Genomic DNA, 23,533 nt, shown 5'->3' with positions numbered 1-23,533 from the left:
GTGTCTGATAGCCCTTCGTCTTGCATATGTTAATAAATAAAGACACCGATTATTTACTTTCAATCAACAGATTTTCGAGTGACCTTCATCGATAAATAATAAAAAAAAAGGATTTGTCAAATAGGGTCATTCGGCGAAGAATCCATGACAGAAGAAGTTCCAATCATGGACCTGCCGCCGCTCAAGCGTCGAGAAAGACCCTGGATAACGGTACTGTTCACGGGAAACTCTTGTAAATGGAGCTCCTTAAACAGATTAGAACGGACAAAGGTAAACCTCTCAAGCCATGTCCTAACAGCGATGCATTCTTCAAGAGGCAAGCTGAAACTTTGTATCCGTTTCTCCGCACGACACTTCGTTAATTTCCGGACTACCAGCGTCTTTTGTGAGGTTTACGTGGCCGCTTGATATGAAAAAACCAAACAAGATCTGGATTGTAAAGCTTTTTCCTCGTGGAATAACGTCAAAATGTCCGTCGGACTTTCGGAATGTACGTTCTCAGGCTGCAACTGAGGTTGAGAATGGAGATAAATTTTTATCAGATTGTATTATGCACATTGTGCTGCTTTGGAAATGATTCCTATACTGTAGACTTCTGCGACCTTACTCTTGTGTAACACTTTTATGAATCGGGTCTTTCAGAACATGTCTTGACATCGGCTTACTTCAAGAATTTAGTGTGATGCCATTTATCTGTTCACTCAAGATACTCTTTTTCACCCTCCGCTTTGCAGCATCATGCAATTTTGAAATTACATACAATACTTTCCCAACGCAAGCATTTTTTTACTAGGCTCATAGGGTTCAGATATACTGAAACTATACCGCACATCATTTTCTTTTTCCTCTGTATTTTTAACTAAATTTGGGGAACTATCACATTTTTTGCACAAAAAAATCCTCTCTAACTCTTGACTGCACATAAACAATAAACATGGACTAAGCTGACTTCAGTTGGCGGAAAAAAACTCTCATGGTATACAGACCAAATAATACCGTAAATCCTTGATACCACGTTTGTTTCTGTATTGCAATTGTATTATAATGAGATAAATAGCAATTTGGCGGTGAAACTGTAGAAATGCGCAACATCTCTGCACCCATTTTAGCTGATCAAAGGAGGACGAACCAACACATTTACCATCTGTCTATTGGCTCATTGCTTGAAATTTTTTCGGAATATTCTTCACACGGAAATAGCTAATCGGGGAAGTTTTCAAGAAATGACTTTTGTTGTTTTTCTACGTAGAACATGAATTGTTAGGCAGTCTGCTGAAATGGGTCGCAAACCGAGATACACGTTTTTGCAGGTTCACCGTCGCCTCGTCCTATGTAATGATTGTAGAACGTAACAGGGGACGCGCGATGCTGACGGCGCAGGGATGCGACTATTCATGCTTGATGGATGTCCGCGTTGCATGCAGAAATAATTGAAGGCGCTATACCGCGAAGCGTGAGCTCTCAAACCAATAGAGAGGTGTGCAAATTCCTATGAGTCGTTTAAAACGCGGACCAATTGCGTGTATCGTGTAATCGGCTGTGTGACTCACGTGACCCTTCAAACTCCGCTACACATTAGGCACAGAGAAATTTTAACAGAAGCGTAATATCAGAAAGCTGCGGATTCATAAACCATTAAAACTCAATCTGAGGAGTTGGATCTGCTGTGACGAAATATCTTCATTTACGATACATGCCTTGTCCAATTGACTTAAGCGATCAGTCGAATGGATGAATCTTCTGGAGAGTATAGATTCAACTGACATGAGTCGATCCAAAAATGAAAACGTGAATCTACCGACACCGATTCGATCGATAAATCATTAAAAAATCTGTGCCAATTCGATCGACATGAATCGATCGAAAAACAAAATGTGAACCGATCAACGAGAACCGATCTACACCGATTCGATCAACAACCGTAAATCGATCGAAAAAACCGTTAGTCGATCGACAAACCCATGAATCAATCGATAAATCTGTGAGTCGGTCGAATTTTGTCGATGAAATCGGTGCCGATTGGTTCACGTTTCGGTTTTTCGATTGATTCATGCACTGAAAAAAAATTCTCGGAGTTTTTACCAAGGTCCATTGGTACCTTTACCATCTCACTTTTTTTTTACCAATTATCGGTAATTTTACCAAGACAGACTGGTAAGCTTACCTAAAAACCGGCATTCTTACTGTTTTTTTCAGGTAAGAATACCACTTTTATTGGTAGTCCATTCCCGGTAACTTTGCAATTTTATCTCGGTAATTCTACCACAGTCGATAAAAAATATTGGCGTTTTTACCAAGGTCCATTAAAATTACCGTGAAAGTTCAATTCCATAAATGGTAATTTTACTGAGAAAAAACTGGGATCAAATAGAACCCTGAATTCTTGGTAATTTTACCCTTTTTTTGGTAAATACACCGAGATTTTGTTTTAGTGTGTCAATCGAGTCGACACCGGTTTTTTAATAATTTGTCGCTGAATCGGTCACGATCTATCCAAGCTTTCATTTTTCGATCGATTCATGCCGATCGAATCCATACCCTCCGCATCTTCTCCGGTCATTATCCATCAATTCGCCCGAGGCTTGCAACACTGTACTTCAGCGCTCGACCGAAGTTGGTCGAGCCAATACCATTACCTGCTGCAGCGGCCTCGCCCAGCCTGGCGAGTGTCTATAAAGCGAATTCCTCCGGGGAAACCGTTTTTTGATTCGGTCGCGAAGTAGTTGAATTGTGTGTTTGCGCTCTCCGCGCCGCTGAGCAACCGCGATCCAGCATCGCAAAAGACGAGCACAATCAGGAAGGATTTAAAATGAAATTGGAGGCGAGCCCGAGGCGCAACCGAGATCCTTATGTTTACAGCCGATTTCCTCATCAATGCTTGACACGCTAGGTCGACGAATCTGGTCAGCGGTGTTTCAAGATTCCCGTTTTGAGTTCCGCCTCACGCGTTGATTCAAACGGTTGAGCTCAGCGATGCGGCAACGCTGGAAGAGACGGAGTCAAACACGCCTCGATAAACGCTTTGTAACGAAGTCGAAGTTTAACAATGAGGTTTCTCACACCTCCTTCACTTCGACTGAATACTGCAACCACAACAAGGCGGCGCTCCGTGCTGAGGGAAACCATTGCCCTGACCCGACGAAATCGTGAAGCAAGATAGTTTGGTAGAGTGTAATGAGTCACGATAATTTGTTGCGTTTCTCTGTTTTTACGGGATGTTGTTAAAATTATGTTAAGAACGATTCAATGTATGTAGTTGGTGGCAGCAGCGCTGGTAGACCGATATTTTGACCCACTTCATGTTGATTAATTAAAGGATTCGACTGGGGTTTTTCTTTAATCTCAAAGATAGATAGGTCATTGTCGTGTATCATCGAAGAAATATAGCTAAAAATAAAAATCGTTAAAATGGCAACAACGCTTGGGAAGCACTGAAAAGGCTATTGGTCACTATCATATCATATTGTCATAAATACGGGTACTTTTAACGATTTTTGGCCGTAAAGCCCAACTTAATAGCTTGACTCATTTTTTTAAATATTTAATTTCAAAACTTCAAACTTGGCAACGCTGTAGAGGGGAGGGAAGTTATTTTGGGGCCTTGAAAATTTCGAAGCTATTTATTCCATCATTCTCAATGAGAGGGAGGGGGGTGTACCGGGTAAATTAGGATATAAGTATTACCTAATAATAGCAATAAGTTAAAAATCGGAGACTTTTACTTATAGTTACTTTGAAATTAACTTTCCGACGTTGAAATTTCAAAAAATTAATTGGCTGTCATTTAAGGCAATGCTAGGGGACGACAGCTGTAAACCACAATTTTCTTATATAGCACTTTTTTCTGAGACTTATCTAAAAAAATTGTACAGCTGTCAGTAAATACCTCTGAACTTTAGTGGGTAACTTATTTAAATCAATGGCAAATATTATGATTTTTTTTACGGTGCGGCGCGTAAGTCAGCACCCTATTTATTCTCGTTATAAAATATTGAACTTACGACGTGTAAACAACACATAATAGCAGTTTTGCCGTTTAGTTGTTATTCTCTTTTACGCCCTGAGCAGCGTGCGATGAAACGGATCAAGCCAAGTCGGCTTAGGTTAGGTTAAGCAACTAAACTAACTCCGCGGTGATGATTGAGGTATCACGCTCAATTGAAGGCGTTTCGCTACTTTCTCGTAGATCTGATTTACAGCTCCTGCAGTGTGCTGGGACAAATTTAAATAAAATGGAAATACATGTTGATGGGGCCTTCAAGACTTTTCAATAGGGTACTTCCACTAACATTACACCCAAAAATTAAAATATTCTTCAGGGTTACTGGAAAATTGAGCCTCTCTAAAGTTTTAAAGAAATGTGGGATCGTGAATGGACGTCCACGCTCTTTGAATGGATTAAAAATTTAATATAGTAATCCTTGACATTTAAAATGATATTTCTGAAAGTTTGAAGACCTTGAACATGTTTTCACCCCTCTGCAGCGTTGCCAAGTTGAAAATTTTAAATTTAATTTTTTAAAAACAGGAAAACATTTATTCAGTTGCGCTTTACGGCAAAAAATCGTTAAAAGTACCTGAGAATGTAATAGTGCCCATAGTCTTTTTAGTACTTAAAAAAATTTTGGAAGGAAGGTGACAAGCCCCACTGCGACTTTATTTCTACTTTCATGTTTGTTATTCAAAGGATTCGACCAGTTTTTGTCTTTAATTTCAAAGATTGGTCATTGTCGTGTACCATCGAAGAAGTATGACTAAAATTAAAAACTGCTAAAACAGTAGCAACGCTTAGAAAGCACTGAAAAGGCTAATGGTCACTATTTTATCATACACGCAGATAGAGTATATTATTTTTTGGCTAGAATGTTAGTGGAGGTACCCTCCTTGTCTTGGAATCTTGAAGGTCCTATCGATAGGTATTTCCATTTTATTTATATTTATTCAGCCGGCGTGACATTGTGTGTTACTATTTGTCTTATTTGTAAATGTGGTTCTATGGCTACTTGAACAAGACACCCGAAGATGTAAGAGAAGTAATTCGGCCTCATTTCTCAACTTTTCTCCCGAATTAGAGCAGCATAGAAGGAGCACTGCGAGTTCACGCCTAGCGCCTCCGCGCCTTCAATTTTGCGTACGCAATACGGACATCCATCAGGTACGAATAGTTGTATGTCTGCGCCGTCATCAACGCGTATTCTTTTCCATCCTTCATTTCCGTAAGTAATGAGGGGCACGATGGATATAATATTGGAAATGTAAATTATTTTATGGCAGTGTCCTGTATGAGGATAAACCTGCTGTTGAACGCGCTTTCAAACTAATTAGGTAATATTTATTCGATTTAGTTAAAATTGTTTATGTTCATAATAATGTAGTTTCTGTATTGATTTTTTGTACTAATTTATCTACGTCAATGCATTTTATGTTATGCTGTAAATTCCAGTTATTAATTTTCAAATGAAGCTTTTTAAAATATTATTTGATCTATTTTTATTTTGAACTCAACTTTTTCGACGAATCTACTTTCAATGAGCGACGTAAAATTATTTGCTGATTATTTAAACGCTCGGACGCGGAGAAAATATTCTACTTCCATATCCTTCCTCATTTCTATACATTTAATATCCTAAGGCTGTTCTTGTCCTCCTTCGATCTCGGAAACTACTGGACCGATTTACTTCGGATTTGCTTTAAATGAAAGCTCTTAAGCACTAAATGTGCCAGCATTCCTTGGTTTTTCGATTTGCGCGACCGATGTTGCAAAATTTACCTTGATTTGATAACGACAAAAAAAAATCGGCAAGCAAGCATAGCGAGCTGAAGCAGCTAGTATCCATTTAACATCCTACATTCTCTTCGTCAAAATACAAAGGTTCCGGCTTAAATTTGTTTACAACGGGCCTGGACAGCCCCACGAAAATCCTAAAACCAACGAATCAATCAGAGCGCAACACAGACATGGCATTCTCTCCAATGCAAGACCTCCATATCACAGAACGTCTATCAAGCGTCAACTGTGCGGTGCATTTCGTTTTGTTTGAGAAATACGGGCGTTCCCGTCATTACGAGGGAGAAATTTTCACGGGGCGAGTTTTCCTCCGCGTCTTTTTCCGCCACCCTCCATCCCCCCCCCCTCCCCGCGGCGAGGCCCGACGGCCGCGCCAGTTGCAAGTTTATTTGCGTTCGTGTTGATTTCAATTCGCCTTTTCTCGCCCCCCACCCCCGCCCGGGGCCCTCGCCCGTCCGCGAAGTTGGCGCGCGAAATTCTCCCAATTATCTGCTCCGCGCATTGATGAATCGCTTCCGGTCGGGACCCCGGTTATCGTCGGTGTTATCTTCAGCCCTGCCATCGTCGTTATCGTTATCGTTGACCCACATTCACCTCACTTCGCCGTCGCTCCTCCGCGAGTACTACTCCTATCGCCTTCTTTTATCGGCTGAATTAATTCGGTTGCTCCGCGTCGCTGGGTACACGTCGTTTTTAACCTTGTCGTCGTCGTCGTATCGGACACGATCGTAAAGATGTAACCGGGCCCCGCGACGCAATCAGGAATAGCGTCGTCTCACAGTGGATCCAGTCAATCTGAGAAGTCGGATTAATTAATACCATCGTATAGGGGAGCTCGTATCGAGCATTTTTTCTTGAGAAACGCCCAAAAGTTTCGAACTTGCTCTGCCGGTTTAAAATCTGTAGTTCAAACATTTTTTGGGGAAAAAGTTATGCGAAGTTTGATTTGTTTAATTTTTCAGATTTATACGCAAATTACGACCCCAAAAATCGAATAAACTGTTCCTAACCTACTTTTTAAGGTACGGGTCAGCATTTTTTTGTTCACAACTCAGATGAAAGTTTGCTAACCACTTTGGAAAAGGGCAAAGGAGGATCCAGCAATTTGGCAACGCCGAATTCCCTCAATTTAAACCTATGTAAAATAATCGACTCTTGTCAGACCTGCAATTTGCCCCTCCAAGAATCGATACATGTCCATAGGTTTAAGTAGAGGGAAAAAATGCTGCCAATTTGCTGGATCCGTCAATGGAAAAGGGCCGCCTGAGGAAAATTTGCCACCGGTGTGTTTGTAGTTTATCCTCGTGAAAGGATCGGCAAGTTCATCAATCGATACCAAAATATCCTCAGTTTGTTTATTTATGGCCGCGGGCATGCATGACCAGGAACCAATCAGAGAACGGCACAACTTTCAGCGCTGAGAAGATTGGGAGTGGAGTGCGGGGTCCCCATAATACCTTTCTCAGAAAAACACCGCTTGCATTTTCCTTATTCTCTCTCTTGCTCGCCGGCATTGGACTTGTCAATCCCAATCTTCATCATTCATAATGCATTTCATACATTTTACAGCAGTTACGACTTGCGTCTGCATTTTCCCTTCACCGCGAGTACGCAAAAATAGGTATCGAATCGATAGCCCTGCTTCACTTGCGAACGCGGGACATTTCTTCTAGCGAGGAGAAGTCCGAGATTTCCGTGTGGTCTCACTTTTCATCTTAGAAATTTCTTACAAAACATGGCGATGTCATAAGTTTTATCTAAAATAACTTCGAATCCGATCAGAAAACTTGTATAGTTGAGGTTATTATAAGGAATTTGTTTCAGAGGCGGATCCAGCAATTTGGCAACATCGGATCCCCTCCGTTTAAACCTATGTTAAATAGTCGATTCTTGTCAGGGCACCTGGCCCCTCCAAGAGTTACTCGATCCACTGTGCGCTGAAACGCATCATGAAACAGGCTGGACCGCGAGAGTGGAGCCGGATAAAAAAACAGCCATTCGACGCATCTTTTCAGATGGAGATACACTGATACAAATGTGTACTTTTGAAAACGTTTCTGCTGGACGAGCGTAAGTCCAAAAGAAACCGATTTAAATTGGATCTAGTTATTCTCGTTGATTTGAACTGCCTCAATTCAAACAACAAATCGGGTGATTTGCTTTGAATCGATAGAGACTGAAAACGGACATCAATTGAAGCTTACCGCTTTCAAAGCGATTGACGTCGTGTGTCGTGTCCGCATTTGTATGCAGCGTAACGCTTGAGAGTGGCGTTACCGGTTTACTGGTTACCGGTCTCTGGAACTCATTTTCAATGGACCTTAGAATTTCAGCCCTCATAGGTAAAAATCCCAGCAGAGAAATGGAGAATTTGCAGGTGTCTAAAATTTGATGAATTCCGTGTTTAAAAGGGACGTAACTAAGTGAGCTGAACACGAGGATACCCTTGCTTCATAAATTGAACTGAACAATTATTGGAGGAGTTATGACAAATTAACCTAATCTGCTAAAATATATGTGTTTAAACGGAAGATCCCGCCAGATGATGTCACTAGGCGGTGCATTTTCTTACTTTTAAATACATTTTTATTCTCTTTCCCATTGCACAAAAAATTATAAAAAAATACTGCAAAATCAGCTCTTTAGACACTTTCGGATCAAGCAATAAACATATGAGTGCAAAAATCGCGCAACTCCGACAGAAACTATGAAGATATTTGAATCGACTTCTGTTGGACGAGCGTAAGTCTAAAGAAGCATCTTTCGCCGATCACGCAAGATGCTAGGACTCATGACTTTTAGACTTATGCCCGTCTGACAGAAACCGATTCATTTAATTGTAGCTTTTGATTAGCACGAAAAATGTCAGACTTTTCAAGCAGAAGCATGCGTAACTTTGATGAGTCTTCAATGCATTTACAGGGTTCTCGAATCGCGTGGCAAAGAAATGCTATCGGGCAAGCAAAAACCCGCGTATTTTCAATGGAAGCCATACAAAAATCAGCGTATTTCGTTAATCATGTCATAATTTCCGCCATTTTCAGCAAAAATCGCGCAACTGGAACAGAAATCCTGCGGAAATCCACGGTTTTTGCCGAGCGGTACAAAATTGTAGCCCGCGCTTTAAAACGGTCCCCTTCATTCGGCGCCTGGAATAGATTCCTCAACTGATTAATCCGCTATAAACGGGAGCTGGTGCGTTGCCAGATCTCCGTTTTTCCTGCTATTGTCATTTATCCGGCCTCCTTTCGCTCCGCAATCTGTCGACGCTCTGCGATAAACAATACGCAAACAGTGTCATTGGGCGCATAAAGCGGTGCGGAATGCTTTGAGAGTCCCCGCGAGGCGCAAAACGGTTCATTTATAAACCAGGCAATGTTGCCGACTCGTCTGAAATTCACCTCGGTTTCACATACTTAAATCTACCTCATGCGTGTAACAGGATCAGGAGTGTACCTAACAATTTTTTCAATCGGAGGAGTCTACGGTCAAACATTTTTCGGAAGCGGTCCTGCGGTATAGGATTCCTCGAACTTTTAGATAGTGATTTGAATTCAACGAAAATTTTGGGTTATGAAGGACCCTAAGAACAGCACTCTTACTTCTTCGCTGCGCCTCTATTCAGAATCGTGTTTTCGTGGTGTTTTGATGGTGGTTTGCCCAAAATAGTAAGATCCATCGAACAATGTTCCGCAAAAGAATCGATATCCACAAATTGTGAACGTCTTGTTTAGCGGAAGAGCATTTATTTTTATGATGATGAATTAAAAAAGAGCAGTCGAAGGATATTGAAGGGTGGCATTTCTGTAAATATTGGATGTAAAATCATGACGTGTTTACAGATCCTGTAGATGTGTGCTGGACACTAGTTGCATCGGTTAAAACTTATTACGACACGGCCAACTGATTCCGAGCGCTGCGATGCACATTCAAAGTGGAACAAGAAGGGAGGGCCAGAGGGGAGAGGGGGGGTATAGAGGCCAGTTTTTGACCTACCCTGAATCACCTCAACACTACGATTTATTGATCCTTAAAGGTCTAAAATTCAGTGAATGTATCATGAATTGGTCGGTTTCTTTATTGGAATAATACTGGCCTGAACGTGGGTCTAAGGGCCAATTTTGGCGGAAAATGCGAATTTTTCGGCATTCCACTACAAATCTCCATTGATCACCAAAATCAGCATTTAAACCTATGTTTAGACAAGTATGAAACTTGAGAGTCAATTGGGACAAAATTTAACTCAAAAGAAATCAAAAGTGACCGAATTACGATGCATACCACTGAACATAGACCTTTAATGAGCACAAAATCGTATGGTTATGGAAAGTCTGGATGGCCCCCAAAAGCGGCCCCCATCGTTGCACCTTATTTGACAAAATTTGTTTGATACCTTGAAGTTTCCTTAACTTCGTAGTGGATTCATCGATGCGGTTCTACGTCACGTATAATTGGATTGCATTTTGCAAAAAGGAGCCGAGAACATCGCAGTGTCGCTCAGATTGTGCAATTTTTTTTGCCTTGCAAATATAAACTGGACTACATTTTGCAATTTGGATCTATAGATTCTAGCCCGGTTAAAAAACAACGTATGTGCCAATAGTTTTCCTATGCACATAAGTGTTTTTCCAGAAGAGCCAGAATTTATAGTTCCAAATTGCAAAATGCAGTCCAACTGATTATCTAAACAAGTTTTATCTTTACTTCCAATGAACGATTATTAATTCCAGACGAATATTACCTTTGTAGATTTAATTTTCTGCATGATTTCAGTAAACTTATCGCAAAGAATGCGAATTGCACCATCCTAGCAACATTGGTATGCTCTTGGTCCCTTTCCGCAAAATGCAATCCAATTGAACCTTCCAAAGTAAGAGCGAGAATGAGCGGAGGATAACTGGCAACACTGGATAGTGGCGGGGTGGAGCTGCGTGGATCGGGGCCGGAAGTGTTGACGGTAACAATTAATCCAATATTCATCAATCAAAGGCGTAAACAACGGCGGCGACGGTGGCGGCGGCGGCGGCGGTGGCGGGAATGAATAAATTGGCGCGAAAGAAAATTTGGGCGCGGGGCGCGTCGACGCCGCCGATGAATGAGCGTCTTGGCCCGATTCGCCGGATCCGCCCGTCGAAAAATCAAATAAAGCCGCGCGCGGAGCCCGGGCCCGGATAATCAAGTTCGACGCAGATAATGCCCAATAACAACTTTATCATCCGCGCCTTCCCGCCCAAATTGACGGCAATTCCGCGCGTGCGTCCCGCGTCCGCGCCAAACGGGGCCAACTTGCGAATGTTCCGGCCGTTGAACGCCAAATCCGTCCGATAATACCGTTCAACGTTTCCAGATTGTGCTCGTGTATGGAGATGTTGCATGTGTGAGGAATTTGCGATTTGACTGTTACAGAGTTGGACTCTCAGGATAGCGTGGGATATCCTCTCCATTTTGGCCTCAACTTCAGAGCTGTTTTTGAGCTTGGGAGATGATTTGAGAGAAAACCAGTGGCACCATCGTGTTTCTCGCGAACTAATTCAAAAGAATCAACAATCAAATCGCAAATTCCTCACACGAGCAACATCTCCACTCCACGCGTGCGTCCCGCATCGTCGCCAAACGGGGCCAACTTGCGAATGTTCCGGCCGTTGAACGCCAAATCCGTCCGATAATACCATCCAACGTTTCCAGATTGGGCTCGTGTATGGAGATGTTGCATGTGTGAGGGATTTGCGCTTTGACTGTTGATTCTTACTAGAGTCCCTTTATACCCAGAGTTAAGACAATTCACTTTTGGTTGGGCTGAAAGTGGCCTAAAGAAAAATCCAATTCTGATTGGTTCTCGCTCATGGAGGCCGAAACGAGTGCACCAAGATGGCGGTACCTCGAATGTGAACAAGAATAATGAAAATATTACCTAATTGTGGTTTATCAAGAGTAAATTGTTATTGCCATCGGTCCAAAATGAAAATAGATTAAGAAATTATTCACAAACCAATCTCATTTTCTAGGGGCTTATGGGGCTGCTTCGCAGCCCCTTATTTTTCCTGTACACTTTTCACTTTCACATGTTTTTTTTTTTTTTTTTTTATTTATTTTCATTTAATTTTCTGTTTTGTCTTTGAATCGGGTCTAATTATTTTTTTGAGAGAATAAATATAACAAATGTTTTCAAAAATTGTAATTTTATTTAGTAAACTTTAAACTAAAATTTTGTTTTAATCTTCATACAAAATTATTTTTTAGGTTTTACATTTGTTTTCAAACTAATTTTAAAGAAGATCTTTTTTTATTTTTTAAATACTTTGCTTTTTTTTCGATTAAATTGTTGATTCTTCTTTTGCCATTTCTGTCCTGCTTTTCTTCCTATATTTCCTACAACTTTGCTCTTCTTCTTTCCTCCTTTTATCTTTTCTTTTTTTGCTTCTTCTTTTTCTTCTTCAGTAGCTGTTCCTTCTGGTTCTTCTTCTTTTTCTGCTCCTGTTTTAACTTCATCTAATTTTTCCGCTTTTTCTTCTTCGTTTTTTCCATGTTCAGTCTGCTTTCTGGTTCCGGTAATAAACTTACCTATATATGGATCCTTGAACTTTAAAGCAATAAGGTCCATCACCCGGAATATCAATTCGATTTGCAGAGAAAGAGGCAAAAGCAACAGCACTATTATAATTTCTGATATGCTTTATGAAATTTGGAGAATATAAAAATAATGATTTCAAATCGGTATTTGTCCGAATACTCGGTAAAGAAATTAAGCCATTTTGGCAGCAGTTATTAAAATGACCATTGGACATTTCACCCTGAAAATGGCGAGCATCACAATGATGACAAATTATATTCATTGAACCGACTGAAAATTTGGTAACAAAATTTTCATCAAAGTTCTGATCATCAATTTTATACTTCCGAAATGAAGAAATGAAACTTTGATTTTCTATACTAATAACAGAGTTAAGTTCTTGCTTCACTAAACGAACATGCAAAGAATTCTGGAAAACGCGACCACGTTTTGGAGGACGACCGCCTCGGTCATTGAAAATTTCACTCATAACAACTGTTAAATTTAAAATTAAAATTAGTAAAAATTATTATTATTTTAACAAAATCATAACTGAAAAGTTCAATTTTTAAATTAAAAAAAATAAATCAGAAGAAAAAGGATGAAATGAAAATGGAAATTAATAATAAACATATTTATACACATTGAAAAGAAACAGCGTGAAAGAGAAAAAAAAACTTGGAGGTTATTGACTTAATGAGGAAAAATTGGCAATAGGAAAAAGATGGAACCAATCATGAAAAACCGTAAAAAAAAAAAAAAAAAAAAACGCGGGAAAAGAAAAATGTAAGTTGATGGCAGTTGAGTGTTGGAAGTAACCTCACTTAATGATGATTGTTGAATGAAAACAGCTGATAAAAAGACAGCAAACAGTAAAGTAAGATGCGTAGCAACAAAACTTTTCCGAAAAACAAAAAACAAAAAACCCCCACTTCCCCTCATCCAATTTATGAGTTTTTAGGGATTTAAAAATCGGGGACGAACCCCAGAAAATAATTTATAGTTTTCCCGAAGCATTGAGAACAACACCTTTCAAATGAACCAACGCCCCTCGCAATTAGTACAGTGGTTGGCACTCTGGCGTTCTACGACACCCAAGCGCCACATATGCCTGTCTTCCCAGAGGTTATCGGGCAACTGACACCGCAACATCTCTTTGTCAACGCCCTGCCGCCAACCCTTTACGGGACGTCCCCGTCGCCTCTTCCCAGGTGGTACCCAATCCAAAACTTGTTTGGGCAACCTCTCCTCCGACATTCTTTGCACATGTCCATACCAGCATAACTGCCTGGACATGACGTCGTGCACGATATCTTTCTCAACCTTCATCACCTGGCGAATTCTCTCATTACGGACACGGTCCCGTCTCGAAATGCCGGCAGATCGCCGCCAAAAATCCATTTCAGTTGCCCTCAACATTTCTTGCGTTCTTTTCGTCAAAGGCCACACTTCACTACCATAGAGCACGATACTTTTAACGCTCATTTTCTTTTTAATTGATCAATTTGTTGATGTTCTTGTTTTTGTGTGACAGACATCGCAGGATTCCTGATCCTTATCCCTCAATATCGTTCGTTTGGGTGCACTCGTTTCGGCCTCCATGGCCAGCCAAGGCCGGCTGCCAGTCAGCTGATAATCGAGTTGTCTTAACTCTGGGTATAAAGGGACTCTAATTCTTACGTGAAAGTTCACGAGGAACACGATGGTGCCACTGGTTTTCTCTGAAAGCAACTCCCAAGCTCAAAAAAAGCTCTCAAGTTGAGGCCAAAATGGAGGGGATATCCCACGCTATCCTGAGAGTCCACCTCTACATCAAGACAAACTCTCCAGGCAAAGATAGGGAGCAAATACATTGACAGGGCTGCCACTTTTTTGGGGACTTTAAATCTGAAAATACGGCATCACTGCTAATGTACTTGCTCCCTATCTTTGCATGGAGAGTTTGTCTTGATGTAGAGGTGGACTCTCAGGATAGCGTGGGATATCCCCTCCATTTTGGCTTCAACTCGAGAGCTTTTTTTGAGCTTGGGTGTTGATTTCAGAGAAAACCAGTGGCACAATCGTGTTTCTCGTAAACTTTTACATAAGAATCAACGGTCAAATCGCAAATTCGTATTATTCCTGGACTACGACGTTTCATGCCACCCTGTTTCAGCTACATGTCTAGGAAACAAGAGGCTTCTTTCAGTATATCTATTGAGATAAAACTCTATGAAAGGTGTTTTGGATGGTGACACGCTGCACAGAATGCCCGATAACGCGGTAAAAACAACTGCATCATGCGAAAATCAAAGGTTGAGACAACCAACCTTTGGTTATCTCGTGACAAACCAAACATGCGCTTCAAAATCATTTTTTCTTGAAACCACTTAAATTTTTCTCTTGTTTTTCCCAAAAATACTGCTAATGCCTCTACGCCTGGTTTGCTATTAAACATTTGAAGCATATGCGCAACAAGATTTGCGCACACTTTTTACCGATAACAAGCTTTCCAAAGAATATCGATAACCTGAAGTGAGGCAGCGATTTGAATCATACAATATGGAAGTCAAAAAATTGCAACAAAAGCTCCAGATGTGCTGAGCTTTCTCGCACAGTTGAGAGCCGTAGCAGCACAAGGTTATTACAACTTTTTATTATCAGATACCAGCCAAAGTCAAGAATTGAATAACTTTTATTAAAACGCGAAATTACCGAGGAAACTTTTGCGGAAATGTTCCTGTTCATTTACTCGCGGTATCACAGTTACAAAACCGCACGATCTCGTTAGTGTGAAAGTTGAAACGAAACTTCGGTGCTTTGTGATGGTGGAAAGTTCAATTTTTGACGATGTATTTTATGTTTCGAATATGCGGCAAAAAATCGCGAATAAAAAACGAGCTCGCAAAATCAAACTCTCAAGCGACAATTGCAAACGGTATTCCAGATTTTTTTATGCAGGTCAGTTTGAAACTATTTCAATGTGAACCATCGTGTAAACAGAGCAAGTTGCATTAAAATTATGATGGAGGTAGATTTTTCAGTATGGTTTGTGTGTCGGAAACTACAAATATCAAAGCTGGAGAAAAAAAAAAACGAATTTCCGTTGAAATGAACGCTCAACTTTCTAATGAATTACGATTTACAATTTTGGCTGCCGGTTCACCGAATAATGACGAATACATGGTTTTTATACCCACCTCACCTCCAATACAAATGATTATTTGCGTTCAAGATAAAGGTATTTACGAAAATGAGAATGCTAGTACTTTCATTCAGACCTGAGTTATGACAGATTACCTATACTTCCGGCTTTTTAACAAGTGAAATTTTTAACTTTGGTTTAAGCTTTCCCTGGATTCATCACTTTATTGCTCATCTCATCTTGAAATACGTCGAATTTCTCACGCTAGATAAATTCATTGAACTAAGCTTAGGCTTTTTCAAAAATGAGATGGGTACATGAATATGTACTTCTGCGGGCTAAGTCTGAAGCTCGTGTGAACAGTCACATATAAGGTATCAAAAATGAATTATCGAGGACACATTGTTATACAGGAGTTTTTTTCAGTTAGTTTTTCAATACGTTATGTATAAATGAGGAGCATTAAGTCAGCATATCATCAACAACTCTTGAGATGCTTCAAAGTTCCATCACTTAATTGGCTTTTTTAGGCTCGAATTCGGAGAGGTTTCAAGACCTGCAAGCCTTGCACATGGTACACCACTCGGTCGATCGCCACATTACACTGGGGGTGGGGGGGGGAAGAGGGAGGAAAGAAAATTGATAGTCCTTACTTAATGCCTGATTTTAGATAGTCCTCAGAAAATTTAGTTATCAATGCTAGATGCATGTCCAATGTTAATGTCCATGAAATATAGCACTGGCTACTAAATTTCCTGAGGATAATGTAAAACTGTGTAATCAGGAACCTAATGACAAATCACATTACTTTTATCGTGCAGTTTGGATAGTTTGACGCATTTCTGCCAAACGGAACCAGAGACAGATGCGAAAGAAGGGGTGAGCTCGTTAGTCGAGGTCCGTAAGAATGAATGGGAATTACAAAGCGCCAGTGACGTCAGCAGCGTAATCAGCATTAACTCATGAGCCCTGCCCCCATCGCTCTTGTCACATGCCCATGGCTCACGAGTGCCGAATTCAGATGGCACATAGTTCCGTATGACAGAATGTAAAATCCCGCTTTTCCATTTCTCCAAAGGGAATCACGCCCACTTTAACATTGCTTCTCATGCAGCTTTCTAGAGCACACCCGATCTTTCCCATTCGTCTAAAGTAGAGTCCCTTTATGCTGATAAAGTTTATATATCGTGTATATAAGTTTTATATAAAATGCCCATGAAAATAATTATTCATATTTTCAGAAGATAACGTTTATATAAAATTTATATAATTGAGGAAGGGTTTTTATAAATTTTCTTTATACGTATAGTATCCTTTTGCTTAATTTGCTTATTATAACTGTTATATAAATGACCTGAATGACTTTAACGTAAACCTATCTCATTTTCATGAATGATGATGATGATCTCATTTCAATGAACACCCTCGACTCTCGGACTGCGTGGGATAGGTATTATTAGAGGTACTAATGGCTCCGAGACGAGTTAAAAGGGGATATCTCGGCACACAATCCGAGGAGCCCTGTTACCTCAGTTGGTAGCGTGTCTGGCTCATAACCCTGCCCAGTTAGACAGCAATATTTTAAAAATATTGAAATTTAATATATTTTTAAAATGTTTTTCATGTATTTTTAAAATATTTTCAAAAGTACTTTTGAAATACAATCAATGAATATTTTTAAAACATTTTAAAAATATATTAAAAATATAAAAAATTAAAATTTTTAAAATAATATTTTATAATATTTTTAAAGTATATCATAATTATTTTTGTTAATATTTTAAAAATATTATTAAATATTATTTTAAAAATTTTGATTTTTTTTAAAATGTTTAAATTAATATTATAAAAATTTAAAAAAAGGAAATGATAATAATAATAAATAAATAACATAAATACATCGACATAAATTCAAACTAGAAAAAGGCCCAAATAATTAAAACTGGAAAAAGACGCAATTATAAAGTTAAAAAATAGAGAGAGAGAGAGAGAGTTAAAAAAATGAGAGTTAAAAAAAAATAGAGAGAGTTAGAAAAAATGATAGTTAAAAATCATGATAGTTAAAAAAAGAGAGAGCTAAAAAAATGAGAGAGAGTTAAAAAAAATGAAAATGAAAAAATTACATCATGAAATAAAAAACAATAAATAAATAAATAATAAATAATAAAGTCTGGTAAAATATCATAAGAATCCGTCAATAAACAAAATATTACGGACTCAGAGGCCTGCGATAGTTAAGAGATTGAATTTAGGGGCCCATTCATATCAAGCCTGGCTGGTCTGGTGGTAAAGTACTGGACTTCGGATTGCAACTCCATCCCGAAGCGTGGGTTCTAATCCCGGAGTCAAGACAATGTGAATCCATTTCTGATTGGTTCCCGTATTTTAGGCCTTCACAGTGTCCCACACGGGAATAAAGATTACATTTTCACCGATTGCAAAGATTATAATCTGGAATGGACCAGGGAATTACGGGTTCGGCAAGGAACAAACGGAATGAGAGAAGGAACGGAGAAAGGAATTTAAGAATGGGCCGATCAAAGATTACAAAGAACGTTCAATTTCTGTGATCTTTATTCCCGTTTGTGACTCCATGAGGGGTGTTGTCTTGACTCTCAGTATAAAGGGACTCTAGAGCACACCCGATCTTTCCCACTCGGCTATAGTTCCATTTTGCAGAAATACGTCCAATTCGGTGTTCAGTGTATGTTAACTTACTTAAAAATCCATTCTCGCATTTTCTGAGGTTCACTCGCGGTCGCAAAGGGCGGGGGAGACTGTAGTTGAAGTTTATGGGGTGTCATGGCGGTTGACGTAAAATCAATGGTGTCACACCGAGACCGGCTGTGCCGAACAGTTCCCTAACAAAAGTTGACGCGTGGCCGGACCAGCCGGAAATTCCGAGAACACAAACCGCCCGCGAGTTGAAGTGTGTTTAATCTAGGTTATGAGCTTACGTCAGCGGCGAGTCCGCTTGAGAAACAGTGGCGTGGCGTGAATTGCGATACATCGATTGTTATGCCATTTAAACCTATGGAAAAAGATCGATTATCAGGGCGTTCGCAGCGAACACCTTAGTAATCGATTCTTTACTATAGCTTCAAATGGCGATATATCGATAATCGATCCTTCACGCCACGCCACTGTTGAGAAAGTGGCCGACCGACCTCGCCTCCCCGGAGAGTCGATGTCTGTTGTCCTGACCACAATCCACTTAACGGGTTAAGACGAGCAGACATGACTTGGCGGCAAGTGTCTTCATACTGTCTTCCCGGCGGCGGGTTAAGTAACCGCCGGAATAGATGAGAACATCGATTGCGAACCAACATCCGACACTTTTCTGTCGGATTGTTATGAGTTCGTCCCGAACCCAACTACCGCGGAACTTTCATCGAACAGCTCGAAACGAATTTTCAGCTCGTGTCAAGAAAGCACCATCCGATTCGTCGTGGACACGGATGCAAAATTTCGTAAAATTTCACAACATTTTAAATAGGGGTTTTTCAATAAGCCGCACAGTGGATCAAGTCAAAAGGAAAGGTTGGACAAAATTTGGAAACTTTAAAAGCTTACAACTCCGTTTACACAAACTTCTGAGGTCCTAAAAGCTGTTTTATTGGTTTCATTGTAAAATTTCCTTCTTAAAGCACCCCTTGCAATTTGAAATTTGACGGGATGGACATCAAAATTTGCAGTTCTAGTCAAAAATTTCATACCCGACCTCTCTAAGGCACTCGATCCACTGAGCGGCGTTTCCCGCGGAACGCAACTCCATTCTTAAGTTGCAAAATTAACTCCAGGAATTAATTTTTTACGAAGATATACCTGTGCCGTTTTGGTCCAAAATATCTCTGATTCTTGGTTAAGACCAGAAGAAAAATCAGTGACGTTTTTGGTTGGCAATGTCCAAGACTTTCATGGTAGGAATGCAATTTTTAGGGGAAATTTGGCAACATTGGAATGTAGATACGTTTTTTGTGAGTGTAACGACGAATAATCTTAGAGGACCTTAAAATGCCTAAAAATGGTGAAAGCTCAATTTCGAATGAAAATTACCATGGGTCTTACTTCAAAGTTTCCCGTTAAAATCTCAGTATTAATTGTGGATTGCATACTCGGCCCCTAAAACTTCATTCCCTCCATGAAATCTAATTTTGAATTTCTGAGGGAATTCTACCGCGCATGTTCAAGGAAATGCAATATTCTATTTGAAGATGATTAATTGAAATTATTTTTTCTGGTCAGATGATTGGAGAGACTATGAATCGATCCCTATCCCCCTTCATTTAATTCTAGTTTCTTACCTTGTCTAGAGTGGCAGGCAAGCAACAGCACACAGACTAGGACACCTTGCTGCATCTGGAACAAAGACCGCACACAATTGAAAATTTTGAAAAGATTTCACCGTGCATTGATTTACACTGAAAAATTAGAATCGCATCGAAATCTTGGATGATCTATGTCAGATTACGTCTGAGTGACAGTATATTTTTTGAGGCCAAATGCGAACACTTCTTAAGTAGACCCTGAAGCTGAAAGTGAATTTAGGGCTTTTTACATTTTAACACCCTGCCCTAATCAGGGACAAGTTTATGGCACGCTGCGGCGCGGCTTGCTGCGTGCTGCCGCTGCCAGCTCAAAACGAGCACTGAGCCCCTGACGCCTACAAACCTAAGGGGATACTTCAAGCATTGCGCAATGCGTGAAGTAGCCCTTTAGGTTTGTAGGCGCTGGTGCGCGCTACGCACTGGCAGCACGCTGCAGCGCCCCCGACAAGCGAATGGTGAACGATTTCTCGCGAGGAGAGCTGCCTGGTGAAGAAACTCGTATATCGTGTATTTTTTTTCTTTTTTTTAAACGTTTTTCTAATTTTTGACTTTTAAAATCATACACCGGTCGTGTGAAGTAATAAGTGAACTCTCAACGCCAGATGAAGTGCAACAATGAAAGGCAGATCGTGCTCCATGCGCACTGCGGACGGCACAGAGGGGCTCATGAAATTCCCCCTGTGCTCTGTCGACAAAGACTACAAAGTTGTTGAAATTCAAATCTCACGCCACAGTTCTGGTAGCAGGAGCGGAAAACCTACGCACAGTGGATCGAGTCAATTGGATAGGTCGGACATTCAATTTTTGACTTAAATTGCAAATTTTGATGTTTATTTTGTCACATTTTAAATTTCAAGGGGTGTTTCTAGCAGCAGATTTCACGAGGAAACAAATGAAACCACTTTCAGAACCTCAATGTTTTGTGTAAATGGAGTTATAAGCGTTTAAAGTTTCCGAATTTTCTCGGGCCCCTCCCATTGACGCGATCCATTGTGCTAAGTTTCGGCGAAAGAGGTTGGCAATAGAGTCCCTTTATCGGAAAAGAATAGGACAAACGACACTCATTGCGTTTGGACTTCCATTTTACATCAAGGGTGCGCGGTCGTTAGAGGTACATTGGGCAACCTGTGAAATTTTTATTCGTCAAATCTGTAGGGAAAGTCAAAGAACGTGAATCTCGATGGAAAATTTTCAAAATCTCCTCTGCTGTCTCGAATTTTACTATTAAAAATTAATACTTGTATAATCCTTTTTTTTTAAATTTTCTGTATAGGGTGAGGAAAAATCGGCGAAAATTCTAAGGAATAATATTGAGGTATAATTTGAAGCAGCATGATAATGGTGGCCTGGGTAGCCACCAAAACGCGTCTTGTCGGAAACATATGAAGGAAACGTGAGTTTTTCGATATAAATGCTCAGAGTTGAAAAATTTTCGTTTGTTTTTCCTAAAAAAAAAAAGCTAAAAAAAAAAAAGAAAATCTGCACTGAAGGTTTGCGTTGTTCCTCTGTAACCTAATTCATTTAGTTAATTTACTTATTGTTAAAGCTTCAACATTTATTTCCGGACAGAGGACGAAAGAATTTCCAGCTTCCTTCCTGCGATAAAGAGCGCTATCATTACCTTCCCCAACGAACGGGCGGAATTAGAAGCATGGCAAAAATGCCCCACTCGTCGGCGACAAATGATCGCCAGGGGAGAAAAATAAAATCGCTCCGAAGAGAGGAAGTGATAATGGCGCCGCCCGTCATTCCAGCCTGGATTTTGAATGGAGACCCCATAAAATGGTTAAGTTTAAATTTGTACAAAGGCCCTCGCGTGTTTAATGGTGTCTACAGTGATAGTCAACAAAAGCGAGTAACACATACACGTACATTGTATGCGCGGCGCGCGGCTACACGCGACTACAAACAAAAGTAAAAACGGGATGACTCCGCACAATACGAGCCCGAGTGACAGGCGTCCCGGCAGGGGGTTTTAAATGCCAAGTTAACTCAAACATAAAATTAGCGTGTTTTCGTCCGAAGCGTTTCGGCTCCCCCCCCCCCCCCCCCTCGTCCCCACTCGGCGGGCTTAATTCACTTCTTTTCCGTCTCGAAAACGAAATTGCAATGACATTCAGGCCCCGACTCCCTCGGCGACGCGACGTGTCAGTCCTGAATTGCGGCGAGCTTCGCTGACGCATCATGTACAAAGGGATCCAGGGATTCACTCATAATCCCGACTTCCCCAGTTAACTTGGGCACGAATTGAAAAAGAGGAACTGAAATGAATAAATGAAAAATAAAATTTCCGTAGGCGTCCTTCCTATCTACACTGTTACAGATAAAATCATATTGTTCCCATTTTAAACATAGATGGATCCAGACACTTTGAACGGCAGGGAGGGGGGGGGGGTTTGGGCTTAAGTTACATTGCGTTACAAGGAGGGAGGGAAAATCAAGCCTAGCGTTACGTTCCAAGCCGGAAGGGGGGAAAACTTTGAAAAAAACGTGCAAAAAATTGAAATTCCCACCCTTCTCGAACGAATCTTTTCGGCGCGTGACACAGCTGAAGCGACGCGTTTCACATTTACTCACCCCCTCTTCTATCCCCGTATTTCAGCCAAATATTTCAATAAGAAAATCCCCGAATTTTTTCCAAGCTTTTTTTCTCAGCGTTTCGTTGATTTTTTTAGATTCGGAGGGGAAGGGTCAGGCTAGCGTTACGTAATTCAAAAAGAGGGCTGTAGGGCTGCGTTACGAGTACAGTACAAGGGGGAGGGAGGGGGGCAAAAAATTGGAAAAAGTGCGTTACGGCATCCTTGAATGGTCCCTAACTACAGCGCAATTCAGTTTGAGGGTGAGATTCCCGGCACTCGATCCCACGATGAATTCCTCGTTCCCGCCGGAAGGGAAGTTTGGAACCGTTGACCGAAGCGAAACGGCAGACAGAGATCACTCTAGTGTGACTTGAACGGCCCCCGAAAGAGACACGGAGAGAAGATTATGCAAACTTGAGGCGCCGAAAATTTCTCCATCCGGTTCGCTCCCGCACAACTCGTAATTTAGAGCGAGTGAGCGAATTTGAATCCTCGTGCAGGGCTCTCCGTTTGCTCTGAGCACTGTAATTGCATCAAGCCCCGCTCCCGTGAACGTCGCGAGATGAGACGCATAAAACACAAGGGCCTCCGCGCTAAGCATAAACCCCGCAAGAACATTCTGAAATTGTCAAATTCCCTTTCACATAATTTCAATTTACTATGGTGTCCGTGCATACTTTCCTTGAAAAATTTCAGAAAATTTTACATGCAATTGAATTTATTGAATTTGAAAATACCACGGAATAATATTCGTATCTTTCCGCAGAAATGATTACTTTATCAAGAGAATTTTGGCAACATGCGAATGTCCATACAGCGTTCTTCCTTGGCAGCGAAGAGGGCTCCTCCGACGTGAAGACGTGGCACCCTTCTCTTCACGGCTCACAGTTATGGAGATCAGCTACGCCGTCGGTTAGTTACTTTTCGGTGCCGGGTCCTGGTGTTATGCTTTTTGCAGTCTTGGATTTTGCAGGCGCAAACACTGACAAAAGAAATGTGTGCACCCGCTCTCGCTGCCAGCGCACGGCAGAATCCTTTAATTTCAAGTGCGCTTCGCTGCTCACCGCTGCTTTTTATGGCAACTGTGTCAAGTCAGCGAGCTGTTATAATTGGTGAGTAAAGCGTTGTGCGCCGAAATTTCACAGGAGTGGAGTCCGGGGTTGT

The 23,533-nt window shown here is 40.8% G+C and overlaps 1 protein-coding gene across 1 annotated transcript in view; it reads right to left on the bottom strand.

The window, feature by feature from the left end:
* The window catches only part of LOC109034384 (uncharacterized), a 286,237-nt gene that overhangs the window by 124,978 nt on the left and 137,726 nt on the right, over positions 1 to 23,533 (bottom strand). The window contains exon 4 of the mRNA XM_019047502.2: positions 19,767 to 19,821. Coding sequence (XP_018903047.2) covers positions 19,767 to 19,821 — 55 coding nt within the window. The remainder of the gene's footprint in view (positions 1 to 19,766; positions 19,822 to 23,533) is intronic.

Source organism: Bemisia tabaci, chromosome 4 (genome assembly GCF_918797505.1).
Source record: "Bemisia tabaci chromosome 4, PGI_BMITA_v3".
Lineage (NCBI taxonomy): Eukaryota > Metazoa > Arthropoda > Insecta > Hemiptera > Aleyrodidae > Bemisia > Bemisia tabaci.
Note: the sequence above shows the minus strand (reverse complement) of the source record. Positions and strands in the feature narration are given on the sequence as shown.